The following is a 19019-nucleotide window of genomic DNA, read 5'->3' on the forward strand; positions in this document are numbered from 1 at the left end:
ATTGCTTATTTTATGAATGTCCTACATTATTTATTTTTCGTTATTTATTCGTGCACCTACCAGTTTGTTATAAAACTGACATATTTTATGGACAATAGGAGCTTATTTTATGAATGTCCTACATTATTTATTTTTCGTTATTTATTCGTGACGAGTAGGAGCTTACAGATAGTTGATAGAGCGATGCAACTTGGCTCGAGATTTTCTTCTTTCTGCTGGCGTCCTGGCTCTGTGTTTTGGGTTTTCTTTATATTTTAGATTGTGGGAGAAATGCTCATTTTTGTAATAAACTGCAAGTTATATTAATAATCTATGGTTTTGCTCCTCACTTCCCTTGAGTAACGGTTTTATGGATGATGATGATTTTAAAGTTAACGTGCCCATAATTTGTCTTGTGCTCATTTCTAAATTGCTTCCGCTGACGATTTTAAAAGTCAAAATTCTAAACTTTGAAAGGTTTTTCATCAATGTTTTTCGAAATCACAAGTTAAAATTTTGGGGCGTTACAAAATGTACTTGATTAAGGTTAACTGAATCTACTTTTAGATAAAAATGGACCTCAGTGTGGTTGATTTCACCTAACACAAAGGAAATTGTGTTCAAGTGTCGCACTCGCCTAGGTGCGAGTGCGGTGCCATGTTAGAAGAGTTTGTGTGACATAGCCCTTAGTCCCTTTGTCTTATTTTATTGATATATAATTTCAAATATTGCTATATATATTATAGTCACAAATATTGGTATCAGTTATATCTCAACGAGGCTATTTTACGTGATATTATCGGTTTGGTGATAAATCTCGAGAAAAATCTCAGGACTTAAAAAATAAAATAATAATAAAAATAAGTAAGAAAATTTCTTGTTTAGACAAAAAAGTACATAAATAACAAAAGAAATGAGTAAAATATGTAAAAGAAAGAAAAAAAACATATTTAAAATATAAAAAAATAGTGTCATCCACAAAAGCTGAGTATCGGGATATGGCCACCCCAACATCCGAAATTGTTTGGTCGATGAGCTTGCTGGCAGACATGAGAGTACCATCAACAACACCATCCAGGTTATGTTGTGATAACAAAACTGCCATATACATTGTTGGGAATCATATCTTTCATCAGCGCACTAAGCACATTGAGATGGACTGCCGTTATGTCATAGAAGATTTTTTTAAGAAAATGATTATGCTGCCACATGTCATATTTTTTCTCCTAGGTTTCATTTCTTGTTAAGCAAACTTTTGGTGGTCACACCGGAAGTTTGAGGGGAAGTGTCAATGTATGTTAATGTATAGACATAAGGGTATTTTAGTCTTTTTATACATATAAGGGTATTGTAGTCATTTTACATATTTTTGTTTTCTTCTTATTTTTAATCTTTGTAAATCCTAGAATTAGGATAAGGCTTAATGGTCATTTGACCATAGAGCTGTTGGGATCTCCCATCGTCGTTGGGGAGATCCCCAATGGCTACACCTTGGTTGGTTTGCTATGTCACATAGGTGTGGGTGCGGGTACGTGTGCAGATGCGGCAATGTGGCACTTTAAAAAAAACTTGGGTGCGGCGAGTATATATATATATAATTTTTAACAGTTTTAAGTTAACACTATGGGTATTTGTGTGCATTTATGTATATATAATATAGATAAAAATGGACTTGATTAGGGTTACCTGAATCTACTTTTAGATAAAAATGGACCTCATTGTGGTTGACTTCACCTAACACAAAGGAAGTTGTGTCCAAGTATTGCACCGGCCTGGGTGCGGGTGCGGTGCCCTGTTAGAAGAGTCCCTGTGACATAGTTGCTTTGTGTATATATAGGGGTTCAAACCCCACACCTTGTAAGGCTTTTGCTTAGAGCTTTTCTTCAATAACATTTAATATTTTTACTTGTGGTGTATGCCCATAAGTGGCTGATTTGTATGGTTTACGTGATTGATCTATAAGTGATTATTGGGGTTGTCTATGTCCATAAGTGACATTTGAATCTCTTTATATCTCATTACAGAAGTGAACAATGCAATCAAAATACACAGAAGATTTATGTGACAAACCTCCTTCTTTATCAATTCTGCAAAAAACTTGAACTGGTACACATCAATATCGCAATGGAGAGCATGATCGAGGCCAAAGATCCACCATCCCTTAGGAAGTTGCAGTGCAAAGTAACTCTTTCTCTGTGGTAGAAACCACCCACCTAGCCAGCTTTTGTGGCATATATACCTCATAAAAGTATGCAGTCCATCGAACCAATCTGTCAGACAAAAGCCAACTTTAAAATTTCAATGAAAACAATGACTGGGCTGTAAACTACAGATAAGAAAGAACTAGTTAACATAAAGGAAAAACATATAACTTAGAAATCTTCTATATATTTATGGAGAAAATGAAAGTCCTCATTAAACCACATTCACAACAAAAGATTTCTCACTACACTAGTGTGAACAATAAAGAGTAGCAGACCATGGTTTCCAGGGATAATAAAGCACTGAGGGCCATCATATTGCTTCAGATCTGATAAGCCACAAGGAATCTCTGGTTTGTCCACAGCTATGTGTTCAGGCTTATACCAATGTGGAGGTTGCAAAGCATACTCAAATGGACAAAATAAGCGTCTCTCATATGAAAAAGAAGATGGATTTGGGTACCTACACAGAAAGCACATATCATACAAGGATTACATCTCCTGTCAAAAATACATATGGAAAAAGGATCACCTCATCTTCAAATTTTAGCATCAGAATTACATACATACATATATGCCCCAACCAAGTTGCTCGTGGACCAGTTCAAAAAGTCATACTTGCATGTGTTTTGCTTCATCCAAAACCAATGCATGCGCCAATTATTGATTGCTTACGAGAACATGCTTTGGCAAAATTTTTAACAAAAATCGAGAAGAATTTTCTTATTCCAAAGCTCCAGTGCAATCCGACTGTTGTTTTCAGATTTCTTTGAAAACCTGTCTAAACATGATAAATACCTTGTCTAATAAATGTTTTCCACTAAATAAACTATATACATCACATTTGTATGGCTGACACAAAACATGCAATAAAATCCAATCCATCCCCAACTTGGTTAGGATGGACAAGTTACTATATATATCTATATATATATATATATATATATATTACATGCACGCTGGCACTCACACATTGATCATGACATAGCAATGTCAATTTGCTTTTGAATAGACAAGTTGGTAATCTATGTCACATAGGTGCAGATGCAGATGCAGATGCAGATGCTTCAAAAAAACTTGGGTGCGGGGGTGCGGGAAATATATATATATTCGGCGAAGGCCTAATGATGCTCCAGTTAGACATATTCGGCGAAGGCCTAATGATGCTCCAGTTAGAAGGTTGGAGAAATGGGAAAATATATTAGTTAAAAGAGGTCGGGGTAGGCCTAGGAAGACTTGGATGGAGATGATAGGAAAGGATATGAATGCTTTGAACCTCACCGAGGACATGGCGTTGGATAGAAATGATTGGAGGAAAAGGATTCATGTGGAAGACCCAAAATGAATTTCTTTTTTGGTTCATATCGCTGACCCCAATTGTTTTGGGATGAAGGCGTAGTTGTTGTTGTTTGTTGTTGTATATATATATATATATATATATATATATATATATATATATATATATATATATATATATATATATATATATATATATATATATATATATATATATATATATATATATATATATATATAAACAGTTTTAAGTTAGCACTACTTGTATTTGTGTGCATTTATGTATTTATATATATAATATAGATAAAAATGAACTTGATTAGGGTTAACTGAATCTACTTTTGGATAGAAATGGACCTGAGTGTGGTTGACTTCAGCTAACACAAAGGAAGTTGTGTCCAAGTGTTGCACCCGCCTGGGTGTGAGTGCGACGCGGGTGCGGTGCCCTGTTAGAAGAGTACGTGTGACATAGTTGGTAATACATTATTGATGCAGGCCACGTTGGAGGAGTGAAAACAGCAGCCCACCGTGAATTGGTGTGGCTCCAACTCTTTATTAATCTCAATAAGGTTCAATAATCAATGGGAAAACAATCAACAGTAAAGAAATGAAGGAAAAACAGAATGCAAAGAATAAATGAAGAAACAAGAATGCAGAAAAGAAAAGTGACGGCTGAAGCTTTTCCAAAATCCTCCTCCACGCAACCCTAGGCGTCCCGGGTCGCGGGTCCAGACTTGGATCCGAACCACGATCCGGGTCAACTTCCATCTGCTGCTGGTTCTGGGACGTGGGAACTCCACCACGCCTGGAGTAGGTGCGCAGGGGTACCTCCCTGCGTCGTGGCTCCGTCCCTGCAAGTGGGTCATACACACGAGGTCGCTCATCTGTCCTTTGTGGCGGATCGGGTGGCACGATGGGCCCAATCGAGTCCTGCCCTGCATCATTCTCCCCTAGTTGGGAAGAAGTCGGCTCTGACGACTTGTTGTTGCCACACTAAGCATATAGATCAGCCACGTTGAAAATAGGGAAAATATGCCAATCATCGGGCAGCTCAAGGAGGTAGGCATTCGAACCCAATCGGTGAAGGATCCTAAAAGGGCCATACTTCTTAGGACTTAATTTGCTATAGGTGCCTACAGGAAAACGCTCTGGACGTAGATACACCCAGACGAGTTGACCGACCTGGAAGTGGACATCACGACGACCCTGATCTACGAAAGCTTTGTAGGTCTCGTAGCTTTCAACAAGTTTGGCACGGACTTGTCTGTGAATGTCACGCATATATTCGACGGCATCAAAGGCATCCGGAGCTGGAGCTGAGAGATCTGACACAGGGGCTAGGTCAACGACATGGGTGGGTGACCGACCATACACTACTTGGAACGGAGATTTACCAGTAGAACGGTTAATGGAGTTGTTATATGCGAACTCGGCTTGGGGCAAAACGAGGTCCCAAGTTTTGACATTTTCCCCCACTAGGCTCCGTAACAAATTTCCTAAGGTGTGGTTCACAACTTCGGTTTGGCCATCAGTCTGGGGGTGATATGCACTACTGAACTGAAGCTTAGTCTTCAACAAGGCCCATAACGATTTCCAAAAGTGACTCATAAAACGCGTGCCACGATCAGAAGTGATTGTGTGAGGTAGACCATGGAAACGGGCAACGTCCTTAAAATAATATGAGGCGACTAAAGAGGCATCGGTGGTTCGCTTACACGGGACAAAGATAGCCATTTTGGAGAACCGGTCAACAACTACTAAAATTGAATCAAAACGACGTGGTGTGCGGGGAAGGCCCACGATAAAATCCATGGATACGTGCTCCCATGGCCGTTCAGGAATGGGTAACGGAGTATACAGACCACTATTCTGACGATGACCCTTGGACACCTAACACACATGACACCCTTGGATGAACTTGACAACATCTTTGCGCATTTTGGGCCAAAAGTATCGTTCATCTAAGAGAGCGAACGTCTTATCATGTCCGAAATGCCCTGCTAACCCTCCTTCATGTAATTCAGAAATCAACTGAAGCCTAAGGAAGAAATCGGGCACACATAATTTGTTCCCACGGAAAAGGTAACCATTATGAATACAAAAACAGGGGTCGAGGGTGCGATCTGAAGGGATGCACCCTTCCCAGACTTGGTGAAAATCAGGGTCCGTGGGGTATAATTCCTTGCATTGTTCGAAGCCAATGACCTGCACTGACATAGTCATCAGAAGGTTGTTCTTCCTACTAAGAGCGTCAGCCACCTTGTTCAGGGTACCAAATTGATGGTGAAGCGAAAAGGTGTACTCTTGCAAGAAGCTGACCCACTTGGCATGACGAGCACTCAACTTCTTTTGACTATTCAGATACTTCAAAGCCTCATGGTCCGTGTACAAGACAAATTCCTTATAAATGAGATAATGTTTCCAATAACGAAGGGCTTGTACCACGGCATAAAACTCAACATCGTAAGTGGAGTATTGGCACCTGGCCTGAGTCAGCTTCTCACAGAAGAAGGCAACAGGTCTACGATTCTGACTCAAGACAGTGCCAATCCCCACTTTGGAGGCATCACACTCAACCTCAAAGACTGCACTAAAATCAGGGAGAGCTAAGACAGGAGCATTGTACATTTTTTCTTTGATGATCGTAAAGGCTTTTCCAGCCGCGAGCGTCCAATGAAAACTAGTACCTTTTAGGAACTCCGTGATGGGGGCCATGAGGGTGCTAAAATTTCTCACGAAACGTCGGTAAAAAGTGGCTAACCCGTGGAAGCTACGGATCTCTCCTATAGTCTTTGGGGTAGGCCAATCGACAATCGCGCAGACTTTTGCGGGGTCGGCCTTGACACCATCAGATGACACAATAAAACCTAAGAACACGACACTGGACGTCATAAACTCACACTTTTTTGCATTGGCATACAATTTCTCCTTCCTCAAAATACCTAAGACTTGACGCAGGTGACTCAAATGATCGGACAATGACGAACTATAAATCAAAATATCGTCAAAGTAGACAACAACAAACTTCCCAATACACGGACGCAAGACTTGGGTCATCATGTTCATGAAGGTACTTGGGGCATTAGATAACCCAAACGGCATGACTAACTACTCGTACAATCCATCATGTGTCTTGAATGTCGTTTTCCACTCATCCCCTTCTCGTATACGAATATGGTGATACCCACTTTTTAAATCTATTTTAGAGAAAATGGAGGCACCAGATAACATATCAAACATATCATCCAAACGAAGAATGGGAAAACGGTATTTGACTGTGATGCGATTGATCGCGCGGCTATCGACACACATGCGCATGGACCCATCTTTCTTAGGAGTAAGGCGGGTACTACACAAGAGCTAACACTCTCGCGAATGAAACCCTTTTGCAGTAATTCCTAAACCTGTCTTAATAACTCGGTGTGCTCGAAGGGGTTCATGCGATATGCGGGAAGGTTGGGTAGACTCGACCCTGGCACAAAGTCAATGGCATGCTGAACTACTCTTGTCGAAGGTAATCCATCAGGTAGGGCATCCGGCATAATGTCGCGGAACTCCTCTAGAAGAGGGGCAACGTCCGCGGGAATGGACACTGACGAACTCATCACGGGCTTTGCCACCAGGGCATAACAATAGCCATCTTCCTGACAATGGTTCAAGAAAAGCCGGTACGAAAGGCCTGCTAGTCGGAGCACTCGCTCAGGTTTGTCCACGGTGGGAAAGCCGGTCTCCTTGATAGGTAGAAGGACTATCTTATGGCCATTAAAGATAAAAGAGTATGTGTTCTTGCGGCCATCGTGAGTTGTCTGGCGATCAAACTGCCAGGGACGTCCCAAAAGAATGTGACACGCGTGCATAGGGGCTACATCACACCACACCTCATCGTGGTAGTGTTCCCCCATGGAAAACCGGACTAGGCATCGCTGAGTGATTGGAACCTCGTTTCCTTTCTTGAACCAGGCCATCTTATAGGGTTGGGACAACTTCTCGGTGTTGAGTTTCAAGGCAGAAACCACACTCTCAGACACCATGTTCTCGCATGCTCCGGTGTCAATGATGACATCACAAGCGTGACCCTCACAGTTGCACCGGGTCCTAAAAATGTTATTCCTTAACCATTTCGATGGGGCCAATTCTCGGGGTGTGATCAACACATGACGGATGGACAACAAACTTTCGACGTTACCGTCGAACTCTATAACTCCCCTCTCATCCTCGTCTTCAACTAATGACTTATCGTCACTATCACTCTCACTTGTGGATGCAGACTCTACAATTCCTTCAACAAGATGGGTGTTCCTGCTCACGGTGGGACACTTGGACGCGACATGCCCTAACTCCTGACATCTAAAACAACGAAGGGTCGACTCACTAGGTTTGGCTTTGGACCGGGTGTGGAAAGTTGGGCCTGACTGGTCATGTTTGCTAAGGTCTGCTCTAGGTTTTTGAATCACTAGGGGAGCTTGCTCCCCTGGTTGGGAAACCCGACTTAGGTCGACTGATGGGTTCACTACGGGAAGTCCTATATTCTTGCCTCTGCTTCAGCTTGTCCTCGATGTTCATGGCGTAACTGCTGGCCTGATCTAATGTCTCAACTGTGACACAACTAAAATCATCAGAGATAGCAAGACGGAGACCCGAAATATACCTCGTGACCTGCTGACGAGCAGTTTCCTCGATCTGCACACGCAGGGAAAGACGATGGAACTCCGCAGTGTATTCTGCTACAATTCGGGAGCCTTGACGCAGGGTCAGGTATTTCTTGTAGGCTCACTCGGCGTGATCCGAAGGCACGAATTTTGACTGCATCAATCTTTGCATTTCTTCCCATGACTGTACGCGCTCTAATCCCTGTCGCTCTCTCGATCGTTGTAGCTCCACCCACCATGTCTGTGCTAGGCCTCTCAATCGAGTAGACGCTAGAGAGACACGACGATGTTCAGCGACGGTGTGATAGTCGAAGAAGAATTGCACGACATAAGACCAATCGAAGAACTGCTCTGCGTCGAATCGCCCCGCAAACTCTGGAAGATCCAGTTTCACCCCATAAGTGGAGGAGTGGTCTGGTGCTCTCTGTTGTCGCGGCTCCACCATTCCTGTAGGATGCTCGTTCCAGAAAATATCGTCGTCCCATACTGCTTCATTGTCCGTAGTGCGGTATTGCTCGTCGGGATGCTGGTGCTGTCGAACTCTACCGATGGAGGGTCGGCGGTCAGGGCGCGGCGGTTCCTGCTGACATTGCCTCGGTCTGATTTTCCCGTGGGCGGGCACCATCTGCGGCCGGTATTGTGGTACTGGAATGACGGGAAGTCCAAGGTAGGGTGGAGGGTTCGGGTTCTGGGCGGGTAGAGTTGGTATAATATGGTTGTGGGTTAGGAGTATGGTGTTGGGTCGGATGTTGTATTGGGTTCTGGGCCAGGGTTGGGTAGACAGGTGGGTTTGGGTTTGGGTTTGGGGCCTGGTGGGTATATTGATGGGTTGACTCGCCCGATGGGATATGGATCGGGCCCATTCCTACACTACTCGTCGGACACAGATATGGATGGGCTGGATCGGGGTTCGAGTTGTGGGGATAATAGGCTTGGTTTGAACTCGATCCCCGATCCATAAGATTATGGGTCTGGTTTTGACCCGGCTCAAATCCAAATTGGAGCTCTGTTCGGGTGCGATATGGGTTAGGGTCGGCATGGGGTCTATTTTGAGGGTCGGAATTAATGGGTTGGTTCTGGTTTGGGGCTGCCCGCGAACCGGAACCAACTAGGTAGGTTGGGTAAGGGGTGTCTAGGCCCAAACCCGCTCCCTGAGACCCAATGGTTGGTCCCAGCGAAACAGGCATGTGTCTTGTTGTATCAAAAACTGGATTGATTCATCTTGGGTCTGGCCCAATCAAAAGGGGCTCGCCAACTCCAGCCCATAGGGATGCGACTACAGAGCCTCCCCGTGTAGGGTCGGGAGGGAAAGGTAAGTCACTCCCGAGCCGGGCTGACAAGACCGGGCCTGCAGCAGGGTCCAGCGTGACAATGGGCCCCTGCCGACTCAACTCAACCTACGACGCAGCCCGCGCGAAGCCCTGCCACGATCCGGGGCCTACAGGTGGACCCAGCGCAATGCTGGGGCCTTGCAGGTTCGGGTTGACCTGCTGCGCAGTCGCCGTTACACCTGGCCACGAACCCTGGCCTGCAGGTGGACCCAACGTACTGCTGGGGCCCTGCAGGCTCGGACCCACCTGCGATACTGACGCAGGTACTCGCTGTCGGGGATGAGGTACCCTTACCAGGGAGTCGTTGTTCGCTGAGATCCCCTGGTGCTGTTGAAAGGTGTCCGGGTCAGGCATGGACGCTGGAACTGGTGGGAAGGCAGTGATATGTCCTTGTTGTATGGGTGTCGGCTGATATGATTCGGCAGCCTGGGGACTCAAATTTGCAGACGCACCATCAGTGAAGCCTGCATCTGGTACTGCGCACGGTCCCTTGCACGACTCAAAGGCTGTCATGCGATTATCCAACCCATCCAGCCGTTTCGACAGGCCGGCGACATCCCGACTCATGCGCAGCATGTTCTCCTGTATTTTCGTCAACACATCCATTACGCGCAGCATTGGATCTTCGTTGCTCGCCTCCTCACGCGCTTCGCCTTGTACCGGATCGGTCCCGCCTCAAGAGCCATCTCGCTAATGAAGGTGGAACGCCGGCTCTGATACCACTTTGATGCAGGCCACATTAGAGAAAGAGTGAAAACAAGAGAAAGAGTGAAAACAGCAGCCCACCGTGAATTGGTGTGGCTCCAACTCTTTATTAATCTCAATAAGGTTCAATAATCAATGTTGAAACAATCAACAGTAAAGAAATGAAGGAAAAACAGAATGCAAAGAATAAATGAAGAAACACGAACGCAGAAAAGAAAAGTGACGGATGAAGCTTTTCCAAAATCCTCCTCCACGCAACCCTAGGCGTGAGCCTTTTACAGGCTGTTTACTGGACCCGGGTCGCGGGTCCAGACTTAGATCCGAACCGCGATCCGAGTCAACTTCCATCTGTTGCTGGTTCTGGGACGTGCGAACTCCACCACGCCTGGAGTAGGTGTGCAGGGGTACCTCCCTGCGTCGTGGCTCCGTCCCTGCAAGTGGGTCATACATGCGAGGTCGCTCATCTGTCCTTTGTGGCGGATCGGGTGGCACGATGGGCCCAATCGAGTCCTGCCCTGCATCAATTATATTGTTTGTACGTCTGGATATATCCACATAGCTATGTTTTTCTCATTATTTCTGTATGCACACTTGTAAATTATGGACTCAATGCAATCATGAAAATTATGACATACTCTACTATTACATGTTTCATGTGCATTATCTATAACAGATGCTACACTGGGATTTCTGCAGATGAGCTTATGCCTCCTAGCAACCATTACCCTGTTAGGATGTATATATAGGCTTATATATAATAGCTATATATAATTATATAATATGATTGCATATGTATATATATATATATATATATATATATATATATATATATATATATATATATATATATATATATATATATATATATATATATATATATATTCTTGTACTTGTAATAGGTAATACCCATTAGGGGTATTTTTGTCATTTCACATAATGTAACAAGTAGTGTCCATTAAGGGCACTTTTGACTTTTTTATTATTTCTTGATTTATGTCTTTTTCTTTTTGGCTAAGGGCATTATAGTCTTTGTAATGCCCTAGCTATTAGAGTTATTGGGGGTGCTCCCAATGGCCTCTTGGCTCTCTCTTGTCTATATAAAGGTTTGTCTATATAAAGGAGTTGAACCCCTTCTTGTAATGTATGCTTTCTCAAGCACTTTGGTTCCTAATAAATTTTATATTTTTTACTTGTGTTCTTGGCCCCTAAGTAGCTTATGTGCCGGTGTTCTTGTATTGACCCATAAGTGGTCCTTGTGTTCTTGTAAGCCCATAAGAGGCACTCTTTTGTATTGTTTTTCCTTCTTTCATTACATAGTATAAGAGTCTTGGTGCTCTTTGATTGTAATTTGTATTTGAAGATAGCATGGTGGACCGTGAAAACCAAATAAATGTTGGTTTGTTGCTTCGGGAAGCATGCCATTAACCATCTTCAACTCCTTTTCGCTCTTCTTTTCTCTTTGCATCCATGTCCGACAAGGAAGTTGTAACCGTTTTTTCATCAAATTTGACGGGACCAACTGCAACATGCGGGCCACCACGGTAAAGACAATCTTAGTGGAGAAAGAATTGTGGCACTTGGTTGATGGTTCTACTCTGAAATCTCAGTCTATTATTACCAAGGTTGTTGTGGGAGAAGATGGTACAACTAAAGAAGAGACCCTCAAAAGAAATGAGAGAGATAAAGCTCTCTTGGATTATAAAAATACCTATTAAGGCATAGAAAGTAGGCCATGATAAAGTGCTCTCTCTCTCTTCATGGAAAGCATGTGTGAGGAGCCATGTGAGAATATTTTAGAATTTGAAAGAGCGGATGAGGCTTGAAATTTTATCAAGCAAACGTATACCCAAAGAGATGCCGCTTATAAGTGAGAAATACGTAACAAGATTCATAAGTATACACAAGGTGACAAAAGTGTGCGAGAATACTATGGATATTTAAAAAGACTTTGGGATCAAATGGCGAAGTTAGAGCCTATTTGGGACACACCCAATGATGCTCGTCTAAGAAAAAAACAAATCTTAGAAGAGCAATTTTTTCAATTTATACAAGGCCTTAGACTTGAGTTTGAACATGTGAGGGTCACGTGAGAAAAATGAGCCACAACCCCTTCACAAAATGTTGGCCGAAGTATGTAGGAAAGAAGCTAGATTTAAGACCATGACCGAGCCCAAGGAACCTAAGGATAAACCCAATGCCAACACTAATAGCTATAAGTCTCTTCACTTCACAAGATTCAACTTTGGAAAGCAACGTAATGATGAAGGAAGAAGATTATATGCTACAATTGTGAAAAACTGAGGCACATTAAGCCATATTGCCCCAAATTTAAAGGAAAGGATGAGCGCATTACAGGAAGCATAGAGGATAAGAGTAAAACCAATGGATATTTCAAATCCATTACAACCATGCCATTGTCCCAACTAGTGGAGACCCTACAACCGCTTCTCAAATGTTCATCTTCTTCCGTAACGGGTGTCGCAGTCTCATCTTCTTCTCTTTCAAGTCAAAGTTCCTTGGCTCTTGGACTCTGGTGCTTCCTTCCATATGACCCCTCATAATTATTTACTTTCCAAATATAGAAGTAAATATAGAAGTAATTCAAGTATATCTAATGTTTTCATTGTCGATGGCTCCTCTCTTGCCATAAAAGGGATTGGTGTTTTTAAAAATTCTTCAATTTTTTCTATATCAAAAATTAGATTTGTTCCAAAACTTGATTTAAATTTTTTTTTCATTTCTTAAATAGCCTATCATGGTTGTAGAATCTCCTTTTCATCGGACCAATGTTTGGTGCAGGTTTTACAGTCCGGGATACAGATCGGAGAAGGCCATAGAGAGGGAGATCTTTACTACATAGATTACTTTTTGTTACAATGTATAAGATTTGAATATTGTTCTGCAGCATCAAAGGCTAAGCCATTCTAGCATATCTAAATTATCAAATGTACCTCATTCAATCAAATTTTGTAATGAAAAATTTGATTGCACCAATTGTATTCTTGAAAAAATGAAGGTCATTCCCTTTCAAGAGAGAACCTTTTTTGCTACTAAACCACTTGAATTAATACATTCAGATGCATGGGGTCTGACACCAATTATATCTAAAGGTGGTTATGCTGATTATGTAATCTTTATTGATATGATTATTCTCGATACACATGAACTTATTTTCTTAGGCACAAAAATAAAGTATTTGAAAATTTTAAATTCTTTCACAACTTAGTCTCTAAATAAAATTGTACACCAAAAATCTTGTGCTTATACCCCTTAACAAATTGGCTTGGCCGAGAGAAAACATAGGCATATCATAGAAACTACTAGAACCTTTCTCGTTTCAAAAAATATCCCAAAGGAATTTTGTGTCGATGTCGCCCTTACTGTTGTTTATCTTAATAATAGAATTCCTTTTGTCAAGCTTCAAAACATTACACCTTTTGAAAAACTTTATAAAACTTATTCTAGATTGAGAAGTTTTGGATGCAAATATTTTGTTCTTACCAACAAAAATAATAAATTATCCCCTCGAGCAATTACATGTGTTTTCTTCGAATACGGAGAAACCCAAAAAAGGATTTAGATGTTATGATCTTCACAATGATAGACTTTATATCTCTAAACATGTAATGCTTTTGGAGAAAAAAAAAGTTTTTTTTTATCAAAATGTGCCTAAAAGGTTAGCAATTACTCTTTCTTGTTTGAAATGCTTCCTAAAGATAAGGAAGATTCTTCAAGTATTGATATTTTGAATGAAGAACCTCAACTAAATACTCCTGATAATATGAACCATGATGTAGATAAAAGTAACCATCCCATTTTTCAATATAGCAGATAGGGCAATGATAGTCGGCCTAATGCCTTAAACAAATATTCTAGCCTTGAGTCACAAGAATCTAGTACCCTTAGGAGAACCACTAGAGAATCTAGACTTATGGATAGATTTGTATCCTATGAATGGTTTCCCCCTCAATATAGAGCATGCCTAGTAAAAAAAAAATCTTATTTTGAACCCAATTCTTATAAACAAGTCATAACCCACCCAGAATTGATAGAAGCCATGAACATAAAAGTTGATGTTTTAGAAAAATCTAACACATGGCAAGTGGCAAATTTACCTAAAGGAAAAAAGTCCATAAGTTATAGATGAGTGTACAAAGTTAAAACCAAGAGAGATGGCTCCTTTGAACGATATAAGGCTATGTTAGTTGCTAAGAGTTATTCCCAATAATATGATATAGACTACGATGAAACATTTGCACCAATATCTAGAATGACCTTTGTCAGAACCCTTATATCTATAGCTGCTAAATCTATCAGATGGATATCAAAAATGCATTTTTAAATGGTGAATTAAAAAAAGAAGTATACATGGATCCTCCACCAAAATATGAAATTTCAGCAGAAAAAGTTCTTCATTTACGTAAAGCCGTGTATGGTTTAAAAAAGGCTCCTAAAGTTTGGTACGATAGATTTAGTTTTGTTATGATTAAACTTGATTTTAAATCTTGCTATATTGACACTACTATGTTTGTTAACAAATCTAATGCGTGTGTTGTTATTTTCCTTCTCTAAGTTGACGACATGATCATCAATGGAGGGGATAAACAATGAATTAATTATATTAAAAAAAATTAAAACAAAGTTTTGAAATGACCAATCTAGGTTTTTTAGGTACGTTTTAGGGATTGAGGTTGCATACTTGGCCCATGGTTATTTACTAACCCAATCTAAGTTTGTTGCTGATATCATTGACAGGTCTGGCATTATAGATGAAAAAATGGTGGACACCCCTAAAGTGATTAACACAAAAATGAAGATAAATGATGGCACACCCATAGACAACCCTACTCCTTATTGCTAAAGGATTGGGGCCCTTATTTAACAATTACCAGATCTGACATTTCTCATGCAGTGCTAGTCAATTCCAGCATTTTCCTACAATTGTGCACATGAATATTGTTATACGCATTATTAGATATTTACAAAAATTTGTTTTTAAAGGAATTTTATTATCTTCATCCTCCCCACTTGACTTAATTACCTATACTAACTTTGACTAGGGAGGGAATCCTAATGATAGACGCTCAAGTACGGGTTTTTGTGTGTTTGTAGGTGACTCGTTGGTGTCTTGAAAATGCAAGAAACAACAAAAAGTATCTTTGTCATCAATCGAAGTTGAGTATCGCACCATGACCACCACGACCTCTGAAATTGTGTTGTTGAGAGATTTTTAGAAGACATGAGGATACATGCTACCCTCAAGATTATGTTGTGATAACAAAAGCGTCATCAACATCGCTGGCAATCACACATTTCATGAATGGGCCAAACATATCGATATGGATTGTCATTATGTTTGTGAAGAGTATCTTAAGAAAACTATTATCCGACCATATGTAGCATCAGAATTTTAGTTCGCTAACTTCTTCACAAAGGCATTTCCTTCTCCCTATTTTCATTTCTTAATAAACTTTTGGTAATTACATTGTAAGTTTGAAGGGAAGCGTTAGAATGTATATATAGGTGTATATATATACCTATATAATATGAATATATATATATATGTGTGTATATAAATATGTATATATCAGTGTTGTAAGTATGGTACCATATCGTACGAATACGATATGGTACATATCGTTACTTTTGAGCTTTGCGAGTGATACGAGTGTGTATCATCCCTATATCGTGTAGTATTGTACGATATAGGGTATATCGTACTGAAAGTTTTTTTTTTTTTTGGTTTTAAATACTTTTTGAGGGCCAACTTCTCCATTTGTCTAGAGGCCATTAAAAGTGGCTCTAGACAACTATTTGGCATAAAGAAGAAGAAGATATATGCTATATATTTAATTAATTATATAAATCAGTATGGATTTGTATAAAAAACAGATATACATACAGGTTAGGGAATTATGTTTTGTTGTTAATCCTGTTATGCTATATAGTTTTTTTCAAAGCTATATAAATTGTTTCTAAGTTATATAATTAGTTTCTCAATTACATATTAGTTTCTCAGTTATATAATCAATTTCTTAGTTACTTTTTAAAAGTTTTTTTAATCAATTTTTTTAATCCTGTTATGCTTTGTAGTTTTTTTCACAGCTATATAATTTGTTTCTAAGTTATATAATTAGTTTCTCAATTATATAATCAGTTTCTCAGTTATATAATCAGTTTCTCAGTTACTTTCACATATTAATCTCATATTTTTTAGTATTTATTTGAGATTTTTTATTTCTTATTGGTTGTTGCTTCATCAATAAAGCATTTTATTTATTTATTTGTATTTTTAGATATTTTTTATAATTTTTTTCAAGTTTTCAAAAAAAAATTTAAGGCTTATGCTTTACGCCTCATTTTAATTTTTAGTGAAGTGCCCGCTACGCCTCAACGCATTTGACAACATTGCCCAACACAGTAAACAAAATAGTAGATGTAATGGGGACATCATAATACAACAACCACAATGAAGATAGAACTAGAATTAAACAAATGATGAATAATTTGCTAATACCTCTTATAAGAACAGTTCATAATTTAGGATATACAAAAAATGTTTCAAATTCTCCACTCCATATTAAACACATACAAAGCTGCAATGCTATATCCACTATATCCACCTTGAACACTGATTATTAAACCAACTAATATTTATTTTATCAGCTATCATGACAACCTTGATATATATTAATGATACCCTATGTCACAGGGATTCGGCTAGCAGGGTGCCGCACCCGCATCGACGCGGGTGCGGGTGTGGCACCGGGTGCGGTCAACCTGACCCTGGGTGCGTTGACCTCACCCAGGGTCATTTCGGTCCATTTTTTGGATTTTTTTTTTTAAAAAAATTGACCTATGAAATGGGCTGCAGAATTTAAAAAAAAAAATCTTCCCTTTGGTGTCGGTCTGCCGTCGGAGGATCACACGGTGCAGAAGCAGGAGCTTCTGCACCGTGTGATCCTCCGACGGCAGGACGTACCGGACGTACCGGACGATCGTGATGAAGAGCTGGGGCAGGGTCTCGCCGTTGAGCAAAAGCATGATCGAATTCTTCAGGGCATCGATTTTCGCGGAGACGTCGGTGCCCTCGAGGGCGGTTTTGATCTCGTTCGCGAGGGCGGGAGTGCCCTTGTCGAAGTGGACGAGAAGGCTGCACGATTTCTCCATCTTTTCCTGCAAAACCCTAACCCCAATTATCGAAATCCTACCGGGAAGGCCGCAGATCTGATACGAAAACCTTAGTTTTCTGAACCACCACCGCAACTACAGATCGACGGGAAGGAAACGAAGGAAATTGTAGATCGGGAAGTTACCTTTACGATCATCAAATTTCCGGGACTCTCTCATAGATTTCGGAGAACTCCGCAGGAAATCGTAGGAGAGATCTGAAGCGAAGGGCGCACAGGGAATGAAGAGCGAAGGAGAGAGTGGGGAATAAAATGGAAAAAATGACCAAGGGGGAAGTTTTTGTTTTGTCCTTCTTTTACTGCAAAATCCTCCGTCACTCCCCATCTCACAAAATATTTTTGTTTAACCCCTTCCCTCAACTGACGCGTGATTACTGATGAACCAGGTCGGATCTGACCTGATCTCGACCCGTACCTATCCGATAAGATTCGGGTTTGTTAATAAATAAATAGGTCCAAATCAGAATTTAGATCAGATCATATTAGATCCTATTAATTTATGGAGCCAATTTTGATATACTAAATTTCATACCAAACTCATGTCTGATCCGAGTTTCAATTGAAATCTACGATTTTTAATGTAAACCCATAGAGTTTTACACTGCCAAGACAGTGACCCTAAGTACAACAGGCAAAGCTAGCGAGACTAGACTTTGATCCTAAGATGGTTTTTCCTATAGGGACCCAGTATGGTTTTTCCTATAGTATGCCCAGTCAGACCTTGATACCATGACCTTAAAGTTGAATTTGGATTTAGACCCATTGGGGACTAGTGAAAGTTGAGGCCAAGTTGAGGATTTAAACCCCCCTGACACCCGCCCGCTGACCGCGCAGCGGGACCCGTATTGGGGGAACCCCCGGACCCACCTTATATATATTACATTTTTGCCCCTGTCGCACCTCCGCACCCGGGTTTTTTGGAAGTGCTGAATCCCCACACCCGCACCCATGTAACATAGATTATACCTATTATGAGTGTCATTTTAAGAAGAAGAAGTTATATATGTTATATATTTAATTAATTATATAAATCTGTGTGTATTTGTGTAGAAAATAGATAACAAATATACATACACGTTAGGACATTATATTTTGCTGTTAATCCTGTTATGCTATGTAGTTTTTTTCAAAGCTACATAAATTGTTTCTAAGTTATATAAATAGTTTCTCAATTATATAATTAGTTTCTCAACTATAATATCAATTTCTTAGTTACCTTTTTATAGGATTTTTAATCAATTTTTTTAATCCTGTTATGCTGTGCAGTTTTTTTCACAGCTATATAATTTGTTTCTAAGTTATATAAATAGTTTCTCAATTATATAATCAGTTTCACAGTTACTTTTACATGTTAATCTCATATTTTTTAGTATTTATTTGAGATTTTCTATTTATTATTGGTTGTTGCTTCATCAATAAAGTATTTTATTTATTTATTTGTAGTTTTAAATATTTTTATATAATTTTTTAAAGTTTTCAAAAAGAATTTTGAGGCTTACGCTTTATGCCTCCTTAGTTTTTAGTGGAGTGTCTCGCTACGCCTCAACGTATTTGACAACATTACCCAGCACAGTAAACAAAATAGTCGATGTAATGGGGTCATCATAATACAACAACCACAATGAAAATAGAACTAGAATTAAATAAATGACAAATAATTTGATAATA

The 19019-nt window shown here is 40.2% G+C and overlaps 1 protein-coding gene across 3 annotated transcripts in view; it reads right to left on the minus strand.

The window, feature by feature from the left end:
• LOC149846817 (uncharacterized) overlaps nt 1-19019 on the minus strand; it is a 48461-nt gene that overhangs the window by 19108 nt on the left and 10334 nt on the right. For all 3 annotated transcript variants that reach the window (XM_089998158.1, XM_089998159.1, XM_089998160.1), the window contains 2 exons: nt 2459-2643; nt 2050-2249 (listed from right to left, as the gene is read on the minus strand). In XM_089998158.1, the coding sequence (XP_089854284.1) occupies nt 2050-2249; nt 2459-2643 (385 nt within the window). The remainder of the gene's footprint in view (nt 1-2049; nt 2250-2458; nt 2644-19019) is intronic.

The sequence above is a fragment of the Nuphar pumila genome, chromosome 2, assembly GCF_984573655.1.
Source record: "Nuphar pumila chromosome 2, dmNupPumi1.hap1.1, whole genome shotgun sequence".
In the NCBI taxonomy this organism is placed as follows: Eukaryota; Viridiplantae; Streptophyta; class Magnoliopsida; order Nymphaeales; family Nymphaeaceae; genus Nuphar; species Nuphar pumila.